The sequence below is a fragment of the Porites lutea genome, chromosome 1 (genome assembly GCF_958299795.1).
Source record: "Porites lutea chromosome 1, jaPorLute2.1, whole genome shotgun sequence".
Lineage (NCBI taxonomy): Eukaryota > Metazoa > Cnidaria > Anthozoa > Scleractinia > Poritidae > Porites > Porites lutea.
Window position 1 is genome coordinate 21,230,595 of NC_133201.1, and position 13,203 is coordinate 21,243,797.

At 40.9% G+C, this 13,203-nt stretch overlaps 3 protein-coding genes and 1 pseudogene across 3 annotated transcripts; all 4 read right to left on the bottom strand.

The window, feature by feature from the left end:
* Positions 1-4,797: 4,797 nt before the first annotated feature.
* LOC140926100 (uncharacterized) lies at positions 4,798-5,499 on the bottom strand. The gene has a single exon (XM_073375898.1). The coding sequence runs from the start codon at positions 5,497-5,499 to the stop codon at positions 4,798-4,800; it is 702 nt and encodes a 233-aa protein (XP_073231999.1).
* Positions 5,500-5,536: 37 nt separating this feature from the next.
* Positions 5,537-6,352, bottom strand: LOC140926106 (uncharacterized). The gene is made up of 2 exons (XM_073375903.1): positions 6,043-6,352; positions 5,537-5,970 (listed from the first exon to the last, which is right to left on the bottom strand). The coding sequence occupies exons 1-2, from the start codon at positions 6,350-6,352 to the stop codon at positions 5,537-5,539; spliced, it is 744 nt and encodes a 247-aa protein (XP_073232004.1).
* A 324-nt stretch (positions 6,353-6,676) lies between these two features.
* LOC140926113 (uncharacterized) lies at positions 6,677-7,714 on the bottom strand. The gene has a single exon (XM_073375910.1). The coding sequence runs from the start codon at positions 7,712-7,714 to the stop codon at positions 6,677-6,679; it is 1,038 nt and encodes a 345-aa protein (XP_073232011.1).
* A 38-nt stretch (positions 7,715-7,752) lies between these two features.
* LOC140926120 (uncharacterized) overlaps positions 7,753-13,203 on the bottom strand; it is a 7,312-nt pseudogene continuing 1,861 nt past the window's right edge.

The window sequence follows — 13,203 nt, forward strand, 5'->3', positions numbered from 1 at the left end:
GCGAAAAAAGAGAAATAGCGTATAATATGATAATATTGTTAGATAGGAAAACAGAAACAGTGATAAAATATGAACGGACGAGTTGTAACCTCAAATGACTTTAATCGTGGCTTTTTTGTTTCTAGTAGATATGTGTAATAAAGAACCATCCATACCATGCCGCGATGAAACTTAGCCACGTGCTGACCCACTGAACAGAGTTAATTATCTCTCATAACCTAATAACAGCACTGCTATTTTTTCCTTTCAAACACATAATTTTGGGCACATTCACTCGGCGAATATCTGTGAAGTCATTTAGTTCTGGGATGTACACCTGGGGTAGTGGCTCTCAGTCTACATTATTTTAAAAAGTGTCGAGACAGCTCTCAATGAAGGGTGCGTATAAGGATGCATTCATAATGTTTATTGCATAACTTCTTCCAGAATGTCTGGGTTTAAACACGGCCCTACCGATGATGAGAGAGGGTTTGGTTGGTTATTGGGATTAAACCCGTGATTGTACGCATGATCACCGTTTTCAGGGTGTTGCCTGTTTTCACACGCATTATCACTGTTGTCAGGTTGTGGCCTGTTCTCACATGTATGATCACCGTTTTTAGGGTGTGGCCTGTTTTGACATGCATGAACACTGTCTCCAGGGTTTGGTCTGTTTTCACTAGCGTGGTCACCGTTTTCAGGATTTAGCCTGTTCCCATGGTCATGATCATCTTTTCCACGGTTTGGTCCTTTGTCACACGTATGTTCATCATTCTCCTCGTTTCATGCTTCCTGGCAACCTTGATCAGTTTCTTGTGTTGCATTGTATGACAAAGGTGTACCAACAACTGGAGAACTGTCTAAGTCTTGAGAAGGATTACTTTGAAGATCTGCGAAACACTCAGCCTCAATATTTATTTCACTCGAATTATATTCTTCTGGTAAGCAAACATAGCGTTCTCCATCATTCTCTGTAAAATGCCCCAAAGTGATAGTACATAGCAGATTTACGACGGTTGGAGAAATAGTAGCTATATACCCAGGTCCATTAGATGAAAGAACTTGGAACTCCACATTGTAAAGATGAGATGCAGCCTGAAGCATGATGTGGTCACCAAACGTACCATTTTAAGACATGGAAGACAGATATACTCTCACACTGGTTAGGGAACTAAAGGCCAATTTACGCAGAACAACTTTATCGCATATAGTGCATGTTTACAATAACCGTACCGCATAAGTTGTATTGTGTAATTTACATGCTACGTTTCAGGGTAGTGAGGTACTGGACATAGAAAATGCTTCGCTTCAGTTTGGGAGAATGACAGCCTCCCACACAGTTATTAGGGCCTTGTCACACATTCCTTCCCCACGAAAGCCCTAAGGACATCTGCGTGGGAGGCTACCAGAATGGGTACAAGAACAAGTTTTCTCAAACTGCCTTGAGTGCTTCGATCTATAACATTGTGGAAATAAGGGAGGAAATTTATGCTAAGAAAATGTTTTCTCTCTCCAGTAAGTTTTGGTAAATATCTTCAATTAACCAATCAGCTCAGGCACAGTATCTTGTTTAGTTTTTACATAACACAATACAAAGTTACCAATAAGAGCCTGGATGATGACTGATTTTATAGGCTGAGGGCCAGCTCCATTTTTACTTTTCTTATTTTTTATTTCCCACTGCACGAGATGCAGAATGGGTCTCCTTTGTGAAGAACATATCAATTGCAACATTGGTATAGCGTTGCCAGCTTTTAAATGCAGAGTAATATGCACGTTAGTGTGAATACCAGTAAACACCTGCTGCCCCCATTATTTCTATCATCTGTAAAATAAAAACAATCCCAAACATTTTTCTTCTCAAATACGTTTCCAAATAAGGTAAATGCTTTCAAAGATTGTTCATTTCATGCTTCAGAGACTTTGACTCCTGCTTCAGGTCTGAGATATCGACATTTTCATGGAATGAAACAGTTTCAATTTGGTGGTTTTCTTTCTGCACTTTCTAGAAGTTAATAGAGAAACAAGAAATAACATAGGCAACAAATCATGGAGAATATTGGATATGGCCTGGGTGCAACGCCATAACCCACTTTAATTATACCCGTAAAATTAAACACTACAGCAAATGAAATAAAACTAAAAGCTACATGTAAGTGTGCCAGGGGGCACAAAAACATGGGGTGGGATAACTGGCGTAAGGTTAGTTCTCCTATAGCCATTGACAATGGTAGCAACAGTGAACTGAGGTGCTTTTAGGCCGGACTCACAAAGCCTAAAGGAGGACGAAAAGCGATCCTAAATAACTCCTAAACAGATATACCCAGGAAAAATTAATCGGAAAGGCTAAATTAATTCAAATCACACTCATCTGAAGATTAACAAATGAATCCTTTCCTTCATTCATTGTAGCCAGTCACGGCGAGGATTGGTGCTTGAAATGAAGAAACAGATGTGAGCAAAATGTTAAGATTCAACTTGAATGTCTGACAGCCACAAGTTTCTTAAACGCAACTTGAGCTTTAATTTCTACCAGAAGCTTAAGAGAACTCTGTTACAGGTCAATCCACGACAAAAGAGAGCACACTGGTATGTTGAAACTGCTTATATAACGCGAAGACAAAACACCTGTTTATACAATTCTTGACTTGTTATAGAAAGTTCTAGAAAACATTACATAATATTCTAATTGGGTCCTTGAAATAAACAAATAGTCATAACAAAGTACTCAACGTCAATGCGTCTGTGTTACTGCTTGTGTTTCTTCCTCAACACTCCTCATTCAGAGGTGGAACAAGACAGCATCTCATCCAATCCAAACATCTTTCTTAATTTTCTGAACTGTTCACGACCAAGGCCTTTAGTAAGCATATCCACAACCATTTCCTCTGTACAACAGCAGCTCAGCTCCACATTTCCATTCTGCACCTTTTCCTCGATGAAATGGTACTTGATTCCAATGTGTTTTATGTGCCCATGAACCTTCTTGGCCAAGCAAATCGCTGATTGGTAGTCTTCATAGATTCTTGTTGCTACTTCTGGGTTGCTTCTGAAATCATGATCCATTCATTCAGGGGGCCAGTGGAATTCACCGACAACACGTGGTTAACCATCAAGCCAACACAATCACCATCTCAACTACTGCTATCTCTTCGCCTCACTTCAGCCTTATTCACCGTCAACTTGTTGCTCCTGGCCTCCTTTCGATTTGAGTCACTCTTCTTCTTGACCCATTTGTTACAGTTTGACCTGATGTGGCCAAGTTTCCCACAGTGATGGCACTTGGGTCCCTTTCCTTTTGGTCTTTGTTTTCCAGTCATCATTCCTTCTCTACTTCTCTCAGAGCCTACTCGTTCTTTCAGTTTTCTTTCATCATGCAGCAAACACGCAGTAAGAACTTCCATCCTAGGCACAGCCTCATTCGCTTCAAGGGCAGTAACCAATGCATAATATGATTCTGGTAAGCTGGCCAGTAAGCGCACAACAAGGTCTTCATCAGAAATAGGATCCTCAATCACTGACTGCCTATCAGAAATCTTGGTCATAGCTTTAACATGTTCCTGTACAGAAGCGCCCTCTTTTAGCCTCAAAGAAAAAAGTTTACGCTGCGCTTCCACCTTGTTGGCCCATTTTCTTTTCTGAGACGTACTTTCTAGCTTTTGCGATACCTCACTAGGGTCTTCTGGGTCGCCAATCAAGTACAGTAGAGACGGTTGAACAGTTAGTATGATCGTTGCCAATTCTTTGTCTTTCCTAGCTATAAATTTTGGGAAGTTTTCATCTTTCACACCAGGAGACTGTTCTGTACAGCTTACTATTCCCCATAAGCCTTCTTTCAATGAAGCCATTCGACACTGGACCTTCCATGTAGCATAGTTCAATTCATCTAGAAGGAACTACAGTCATGCCTCTCGATTCTGACGCCATCTTGAAAATAACTCCAGGCCAGGCAGCACGGCAAGGAAAAAAATCCCGGGCTTTCCACGTACACAATCAATCAGTTCTCTGACTCTATTTCAGCTCGGTGACTAGCTCAGTTGCAACGTTCTGGGCCCATAACCTGTTAAGATTCAACTTGAACATCTGTGACAGTCACAAGTTTCTTCAACACAACTATGACTGTACTCATTTTGTAGTTGAGATGTACAATGTTGTATGCTACTGAAAGACAGTGTCTTTTGGTGTACTGCGAATCAAAAGTTTAAATGCAGTTTAAAGATGAGTGTGAGCCTGGTTTTAGCAACTGAACACTTAACAGTGTAAGTAGAGTCATAAAGTGACGTCTGTTTCTCCTTAGGTTCCTAAATTTTCTCAGTCCTCTTCCTAAAAAAGTCCAGAGTTCCCATTGAAAAAATCCCGTAACAAAAAGACAAACATCCACACAAGATTTTTTTCTATGGCGTAAGCGCTCCTTCCTAAATCCGGGGACTTTTATTTGAAAATGTCAATCAATCTTCCCGTGCGTAATGTAATTTCTGGTAAAAATGCACTTCCAGTTCGTCCTTACAAACAATTCTTTTAGAAAAAAGGCACAAGAAATAATCCTTAACATTTTCCCTCTCCTGGATTTACATTTGACTGAAAATCCAACACTTCAATTGATCTCTTTTACAAATATAACGCAAATTGTTCAAATGTTCCAATAACTGTTCAGATGTTAAAATTCAAATGCTCAAATGTTGAAAGGTTCAATCTGTCAGATTTAGACTTAAAATTCTCTGACTAAACAAATCATGAACTGTTCAACTGTTCCTACAAGTGGTCATGATGCAAATCTTTACGACTATAGCTAGTTAGTTCACTGTTCTGTCCGGTCACTTAGTAATCTTCAAATTCCAACGGTGAAATTCTGGAAATTGGTCTTCGTTTCACCCCTTCTTTGGTTCTAACGTCTACGACTCGTACTAGTCCATCTTTACCAGGATGCACTGCCTCTATTCGTCCAAGCTTCCAATCCCGTCTTGGTGCGTCTGGATCAATTACCAACATCACGTCCCCCACTGTTAGATTCTTTGAAGGTTGGAACCACTTTTGCCGGGATCCAATACTTGGCAAATACTCTCTCATGCAACGACTCCATACTCTACAAATCAGTTCCTGTATTCGTCTCCATCGTCTACGCACACTGACTGCCGTCGTATCGACTGTGTCTGGGGCTAGCTCTCCACCCATTTGTCCAATTAAGAAATGGTTTGGGGTCAGCACAGGCTCGTCATTGACATCTCCACTAACTGTAGTTAAAGGCCTCGAATTTAACAAACTTTCGGCTCCAGTAAACACGGTTTGTAATTCTTCATCATTGACATCAGCTTCGTTCAAAATTACATAAATTGCCCTCTTGGCTGACTTGATCATTCTTTCGAAGACACCGCCAAAGTGTGGCGCTTCTGGTGGGTTAAACTGCCACTCAATTCCTTGGTTGGAAGTAAGCTTTTGAATTTTGTCTTGGTCCATGCTATCCACTAACTCCTTGATTTCTCGTGCTGCTCCGACGTAATTACTTCCATTATCACTGAGCATCAACTTAGGCCACCTCGTCTAGCCACCATACGCACATTTAAGCATCCGTCTCCAGGGAGGCAGCCATTTCTAAATGACAACAGTGTGTCTGTAAACACACAAATAAGCAAAGGTAGCGCTTCACTCGTGGTCCACCTCGTCCTTGCATCGTGTAGAATGGTCCTGCAAAATCTGTCGCACAATTTGCAAATGGTTTCTGAGTCATCTCTAATCGAATTCTAGGTAATGGTGCCATTAGTTGTCGTGCTGGACAGCCCCTGAATCTTCGGTTACATTCCGCACATTCCTTGATACATTTCTTCACTTGTTGTCGTCCTTGAATCACAAAGTACTGCTCTTGTAAATGGTTTAATGTAAAGTTCACTCCCATCTCGTGACCTTCCCTCTCATGGTGATACTTCACGATTAACTTGGTAACGATGTGATTTTTTGGAAGGATGATTGGAAACTTCGTCTCTTCTGCCAAATCATCTGAATATAGTAGTCGCGTGTTTGATCAAAGAAGTCCCCCACATAACTTTGGTGTAATCTTTAGTAACGTACTCTTACTAGGGAGAGGCTTGTTGTTTTCAAGTGCTCTTATCTCGTCAGGAAAGCATTTTTGCTTAGCCGCCCTGATGATTTGCTCTTCTGCTTGATTAAGTTCCCTTGGGTTCAACTCCCCACTTTCTCCATCGTTTTGAGGCTTTTTGACATTTGCTAAGAATCGATTAATCCAACCAGTCACCCGCACCAAAGAAATTCCGATCTCCAGCTTTCCTTTTGGCTTGGTTCTGTACCATTTTGAATACTCCATTGGGTCTGGTGAGCTCTTTGGTTCGACTGTTTCCACGTAATAGCTCTGTGCATTCATGCTTAGCTCCTTTTCCACGAGCTGTTCTCTTTTCACTGATTTAACTTCTTTGTACGCTTCTGGGGCTTTTCCAAATTTCCTCTCTGGCCACTCATCTTCTCTACGTTTTAGAAACGGGGGTCCATACCACTAGCAGTCATCCTTAACTAGCTCTTGAACTGAAGCTCTTTGAGTCCCTTGATCCACAGGGTTGAGTTTCGTTGGAACGTACCGCCATTGGTCTGGACTGCTCTCGTCATGAATTTCCCCAACCCGGTGGGATACAAAAGGTTTAAGATTTCGACTCTGTCCTTGGACCCAAAACCCGACATTTACACTGTCCACTCAAAAAGTGGCCTTGTTCCTAGGAAGCTCCAGTGCTGCACATATCTTCAATGGCAGTCGGAGACCAGTCAATGCTCCCATGAGTTCTAACCGCGGAATGCTCATGGCCTTCAATGGCGCCAACCTTGACTTTACAGCAACTAATCTTGTGCTAACTGTTCCATCTTCATACTCATGGCGAACGTACGATGCTGCGGCATAAGCCTTCTCAGACGCGTCACTGAACGTGTGAATAGTAACATCTTGAAGTTCCTTGTCTTCCTTCAGACATCGTAAAACACAGACCGCACCAAGTTCTCCAAGTTCCCAGAACCATCTTTTCCATTCCATTTTAAAATGATCTGGCAATTCTTCATCCCATCCGAGAGCTTCAATCCAAGCTTCCTGCATCAGCATTTTAGCTCGCACTACGAAGGGCGTCAGAAATCCAAAGGGGTCATAAATTGAGGCCGCTTTCTTCAGCACGTTCCTCTTTGTTAATATCAATTCGTCTGGGGGTGGAACAACGGAAAATGAGAACTTGTCTTCCTGAACAATCCACACGACTCCCAAGGTCTTCATCACTGGAAATTCTTTCTTTTCGATATCCACTTTAGTTGCTCGATCAGCTTCTGGTACGTCCATGATAACTTCAGGCTTCTGAGAGAGCCATTTGCGAATGTGAAATCCTGCTTTATCTCCAAGGTCAGTTAACTGCTGTTGCATCTCCTTTGCTGTTTCCACCGTTTCCACTGAAGGCATCAGGTCATCCATATAACAACTGTTCTTCACCGCTTCAGCTGCTAGAGGATACTCTGCTCTGTGATCATCCGCATGCTTCTGCCACACATGCTGTGCACAAAAAGGACGGTAACACCCTCTGAACACATATCTCAAGAATTCGTAAACTTCTGGCTCCTTGCTCTGATCCATATTTCTCCATAGAAACCTGTGTAGTGGCCTGTCTTCAAGAGTAAGGGCAAGCTGATGATACATTTGACTTAAGTCACCCACCAGGGCAACCAGTTCCTTTCGAAATCTGACTAGAATGCTAAACATGTCCGCTTGCAGTTTCGTCCCCGGTAACGCTTCACTGTTCACACTCTTTCCTTGAAACTTAGCTGACGCATCAAATACAGTCCTCGTTTTCGTTGTAGTCCTGTCAGCACGCACAACGGGAAAATGGGGAAGTAACCATTCTTCAGTGGGTGTTGGCTCATCTGGCAGCACTCAGCGGATGTAATTCTTCTCAAATATTCTTCAATGACTTTCTGACATTTTATTGCAGAAACGCTTACCATCTCTTGAATTCTGTCAAATATTGGAAGACCCACCTTTGAATACAGTTCAATGATCCAGTGTTAATGTGGTTCTTTATTCTTGAAGCACCACGTCATGCTTGCTTGCAGAAGTCCAAGATTTGTGGATGTCTGATAGTTCTTTTGATGCAGGTTGGTGTCCTTGGCGCGAAATTTAGTTAGGACACTGAATATCGATTTGGGAAGATTTGAATGACCCTTTCCTAAGTCAAGATCTATTACCTTTTCTGCATTGTTTGCCCTCTTAGCACATTCTCTCATATGCAAGTCCATGAAGGTCACATTTCCAGGCATGAGCAGAGTGATATGGCTGTCCTTGGCATTTCATGTCTGGTTAAAACCCATTCTCACTTGCCTTGCACTCCTTACAACTACATTTAACCAAAGGATAAAAAGAACAAAATCTCCCTTCCCACTCATGAATGTCCCTGTTATGGTATTTGCCAAGAGTCAGCATAGTTTCTCTGTATTTATCAGGGCTAGTTCCAGGATCAACTAATGCACAGTAATGGTTCCATTTGGCATTTTGTATAAAGCCCTGGCCAATACCACCACAAACAGGTTTCTCCTTTTTAGCAACAAAAGTATGCTTTTTGCCAGCACAACAGCACTTCACTGATTTAACTGCAGGAAAGTCTGATTTGTGCAAGGCGATGAACCCTTCACTAAATGAAGACATGGTTTTTAACTCTTCAAGCCTTTTACCATGCGCCCTCCCAACGTGACTCCCACACAACATTATTTTAGACTCTTGTGCATTTGGAAAAGAATACCGAAATCCTTTGGCAGATGAGGAATCTGTGTTGTGCCAATTGGTAGCCACTTTCAGGCCTTCATCCTTAGCCGTAGCCCAAAGGGTCTGACTAAGGTGGCCCTCTGATGACTTGGCAGCACCTTACCATAGTTCCTCATCACAAATTCTGTTTGCATCTCTCATAGACGAATGCCCATAATAAAGAAAGACACCTGTGATGTAATTTTTTATAACAAAGGTGCAATTTTCACTGAAGTGCCCCCCTATTAGCCAGCACCCATCATAGCATGTCACCGCTCTGGACCAGCAACTGATTTGATCTGATGAGACCTGTTTCATTTGATGCGTGGCATCATCACACATCTCATCTAAAATATCCTTGATGTATGGGAGTGCTAGCTCTATTACTTCTAAAAAAGGTTTATCTGAAGTTACACCTAATCCCAACCCCTTCGCTAAAGTTTTCTGATAAGCAGCATATCCGTGCCCACTAATAAAAAAAGCTAGAGAAAGGACCAAGGACACCAGGTGTCTTCTAGACTCAAGGGCTAGTTGGCTGCTCCTGTAGTCAATGTCTACTTCCCGACAGCCACAGCATGTGAACTTGACATATATGGCCCCACCAAGTCCTTTCTTGTTGTATGCTGTTAAGACAAGTTTTCCTACATAAAAAGGTTCAAAGGGTACAATAAAATTATAAATTATAACTTCCTGAAATACCGTTGTATGACATTTGCAGACTGCAGACTGCAAACTGCAGACCGCAGACCGCAGACTGCAGACTGTAAATTGTTTTCACCAGTTGTAATTTACGTACAGGGCACCTAGACTCACAACAGCCTCCTAAGCTAAATTATGTATATGATTAGTATGAGGGCCGGAGTTTATCGATAAAACATCAAAACTTGCTAAAAATGACGTTTTTTACATGTCTTTCTGAGGTATGTATATTAAATGGCACTTAACGTGAATTTTTAACGTTTTATGAATCTTACGATTAATTCCCATAGAAATCCTTATTTCGAGGAGCCTTTTGTGACTGAGGGCACCCTGTGATATGACTGACACCGAAACACCTTATTCCCAGGCTTCTAAGAAAGTAAAAGAAAATATGGTGATGGTATGGCTCGTTTCTCTTTTTCTCATCGGGAACCCGAGCTATTGTTTTCTGAAGGAAGCATACTAAGTAAGGAAAAGACATTCCTAGTTTTGGGGAAAAAAGAAGAAGAAGCAGTACTGCAGGAAGTGAGTAAAAATCTTCACATCGACGTATCGATCGGTAAGAGTGCCTGGTACATTTTGGGCTGTAGAAAGCAGCTCAATTGAACGATTTAAAGCTTATTGTTAAGACGTTTTAACTTAATGTTTTGCAACATGAAAGGGTAATGGGGTTGTTTACGGACTGGTAAGACAGGTGTAGATTACTTCACGTCATGGCTTGGCGAGCTGCTGCTAGCACTCTTCTTTAGTTGTACAGGTCAAATTGTCCTGAATTGTGTCGACATACATCGGCGTATCCAAGTCACAGGAATTTTAAGCTGATTTGATGATCCGAGGAATGTTAACTTGAAATGTATCAGTTAACATAAACTTTTTATGTATTAAATGACAAGGAATTGAAAGGTTAGAACTTCAATAACAGGAACGTAACCATTATATATTATTCCAAACTTTGGCATGCTGGGGAGGGGGGGGAGGGGTAATCCCATAAATTTCGAATAAGTGTGTGCCGCCCAGGGTCTTAACCCTGACACTATGAAATATGAGACGAACATAGATTGATAACATATTAAGGCTCAAACCCGAAAATGACACCCTTGTCAAGGGGAAGATTAAAAACTAAATAGTAACAATGGGTAAAAATGTAACCTGATTTGAGCATAAACCATTCCCTACTAGGCGGCACACAACCTGTGTATGGGAGTACCTCCCAGACTAGGTACAAGCTAACTGGAATCCTTTGAACACAAATTCTTTGTTCAGAGGAGGGAAAAGCTCATAAAGGGAAATCCATCGTCCTCTCTCCTTGTGTTTAAAACATTAAAACTGCACATGTCATTGTCGTGAAATATGTTTGTTAAGTGGTAACACAATGTTAATGTCCTTTCGGTCTTAGATAATGGTGATGTTCGAAGACTGCTTTAAAAAATTCTTGTGGACATCTAGCATCCTTTGGCGATCTTCGGAATTGATGCTTACATGAAGCGATGCTTGGAAATCAACATTTTTTGCCCGGAGACAAACGGGATTTACGTGGTAGTGGGTGGCCTCCAGTTTCTTCGTAATTTTTGTTGTTCCTGTTGACTTGTCATACCAAGAACGATACTCTTTAGTTGACACTACCACGTCAAGTGGATGAGGGGGCACACTCAAATCAGACGGTCAAAGTTTTCCTCGGCAACCATAGCATACTCTAGCCGTCGGCTTGTCTAGCCATTTAAGGTGGTATCGCTGCTCAATGTGATCTGCAACAGCAAGTGAATGAGAACAAAGAGAGGCAGTTTTAAAACCTTCCCACTGACAAATGCAGACTCCGTTTTTCTTTACCGCCACAAAATAAGAAGTTGCCCTGGTATCACCTGGAACAAGAAAACCTTTATGATTTCCTGGAGCTTCCACGATGTTAGTGCGGCTAAGAAGCAAGCACGCAGCTTTGTTGTATGATGGTAAGAAAACTGAGGATAAGCCAGTTTCACAAAAAGGAATGGAGAGTGAATGTGCTGTTGAAGTCTCCTCACGTATTTCCCTCGTTTCTTCAGGGGGACTTTCCCCACCTTCAGGGTCTTGTTGACGTCCTTCCCCACTTTCTTTAAGTCCCAAATCATTTTGCTGGCTGTAAATGCCTCCTCTTGGCACCGTGGTTACGACTGGAAGGGCTTCATGGAACTCCCTTAAATGCTTTTTCCTTTTCTCTTCCGACCAATCATATGTCCAAGAGTGTTCATCAACCTTAAAATGTTGGAACCCTGAGCTATTGCAAAGGGTCTGTTACCAATTATGGCATCTTCGACATAAAGTAAGATAAAGTAAAACGAAATGTGATGATTTCAGAAGTTGAGAAGGGTGGCTTAAATATGCTCGATATTAATTCTATGGTTCGTACCAGACGAGTGATATGTATAAAAAAATATCTGGAAGACTATAAAAGTCTGTGGAAAGCTCTTTTAAATGAGGTTCTTATCCCCATTGGTGGGTAGCTCATATTGCATTGTAATTTTGATACTTCTAAATTAAGAATTTATCTACCAAGTTTCTACAAGCAATGTCTCGATGCGTGGTCAGAAGTAAATGCAAAAACACCCAGCTTGCTACATGAAATTGCAAATGAAGTTATTTGGAGTAACAAGCTTCTCTGCATTAATAAGAAATCTGTGTATTGTAGAGATATTGCAGATTTAGGGTTTTTAAAAATTTGCGATTTATTTTCAACTAAAGAAAATCTCAATCCTGAGCAAGGTTTCTTCATTATCGGTATTATTAACTCTATGCCTGCCAGTTGGTGCTTGACAATTAAAAGGGCAACTACTGCACCGATGATTGATCCACTTCCGGATTCACCTACTATCCTTATAAGTAACAATTTGGTTCCAATTCTTGATGCTTCCTCAAAGCAAATCTACCGGCTTTTCCTGGAGAAAAAACAAACAACGCCTACTGCTAAAGTAAAGTTAGCAGCAAAGTATTCAAACATTGATATTGATTGGAAAAGTGTTTATTCGCTATCTTTTCGCACAACATTAGAATCTAAACCGTATTGTCTTTACAAACAAAAAACTGTTTCGTTTCGGCTTGGCTGAGTGGCCATCGTGTGCTTTCTGCCAAACAGAGGTTGAATCCGTAGAGCATTTACTCTTTTCCTGTAGAGTATCATCTAGTTTTTGGAAACATGTCTTGTCCTTGTTGCGCGATAATAACATCTCTGTTGATAACCTTAAAGAAGAGGACGTCATTTTTGGTAAGTTCGATATTGCAGAAGATTTTCTCCTGTTTAACCATATTTTGCTTCTGGGTAAGTTTTATATTTACTCTCGGAAATACCAAAATGGTATACCTTCTCTTCTAGGTTTTATAGCCAGGACAAGGCGTATTTACAACATCGAACTCCATATTGCCAGGAAAAGAGACAAATTAAACAATCATTTTAGAAAGTGGGAAAAGTTAATAAGCGTTTTTACGAATAAGTGATGATATGATTAATTTCAATCATTAGTTTAAAGTGATGTCATTGTAATTTACATACTAAGTAACTCAGGGTCGTAACATGGTATATCCAGGACCCATTGATCCCTATTTTCTTGCCGTTATTTTAATCCCTGAGCCCTGATAAAAAAATTGACCCCATCCATGTTTTACACAAAATTTTAACTTAGACAACTTTGTTTATTTCCAAATATAGAATACAGAACATGCTTAAATGGGCTGATGAGAAAAAAAAATTAACTTTAATTTTTAGTGCAAGTTGTAGGTTCTATCAG

What these genes read in the sequence shown, in the direction of transcription:
- LOC140926100 (XM_073375898.1), bottom strand. Translation starts at nt 5,499, where the DNA reads ATGCTCAGTGATAATGGAAGTAATTACGTCGGAGCAGCACGAGAAATC.
- LOC140926106 (XM_073375903.1), bottom strand. Translation starts at nt 6,352, where the DNA reads ATGAATGCACAGAGCTATTACGTGGAAACAGTCGAACCAAAGAGCTCA. An exon ending in CAAGCCTCTCCCTAGTAAGA is followed by an intron (nt 5,971 to 6,042) that starts GTACGTTACTAA and finishes TACTATATTCAG; the next exon opens with ATGATTTGGCAGAAGAGACG.
- LOC140926113 (XM_073375910.1), bottom strand. Translation starts at nt 7,714, where the DNA reads ATGTTTAGCATTCTAGTCAGATTTCGAAAGGAACTGGTTGCCCTGGTG.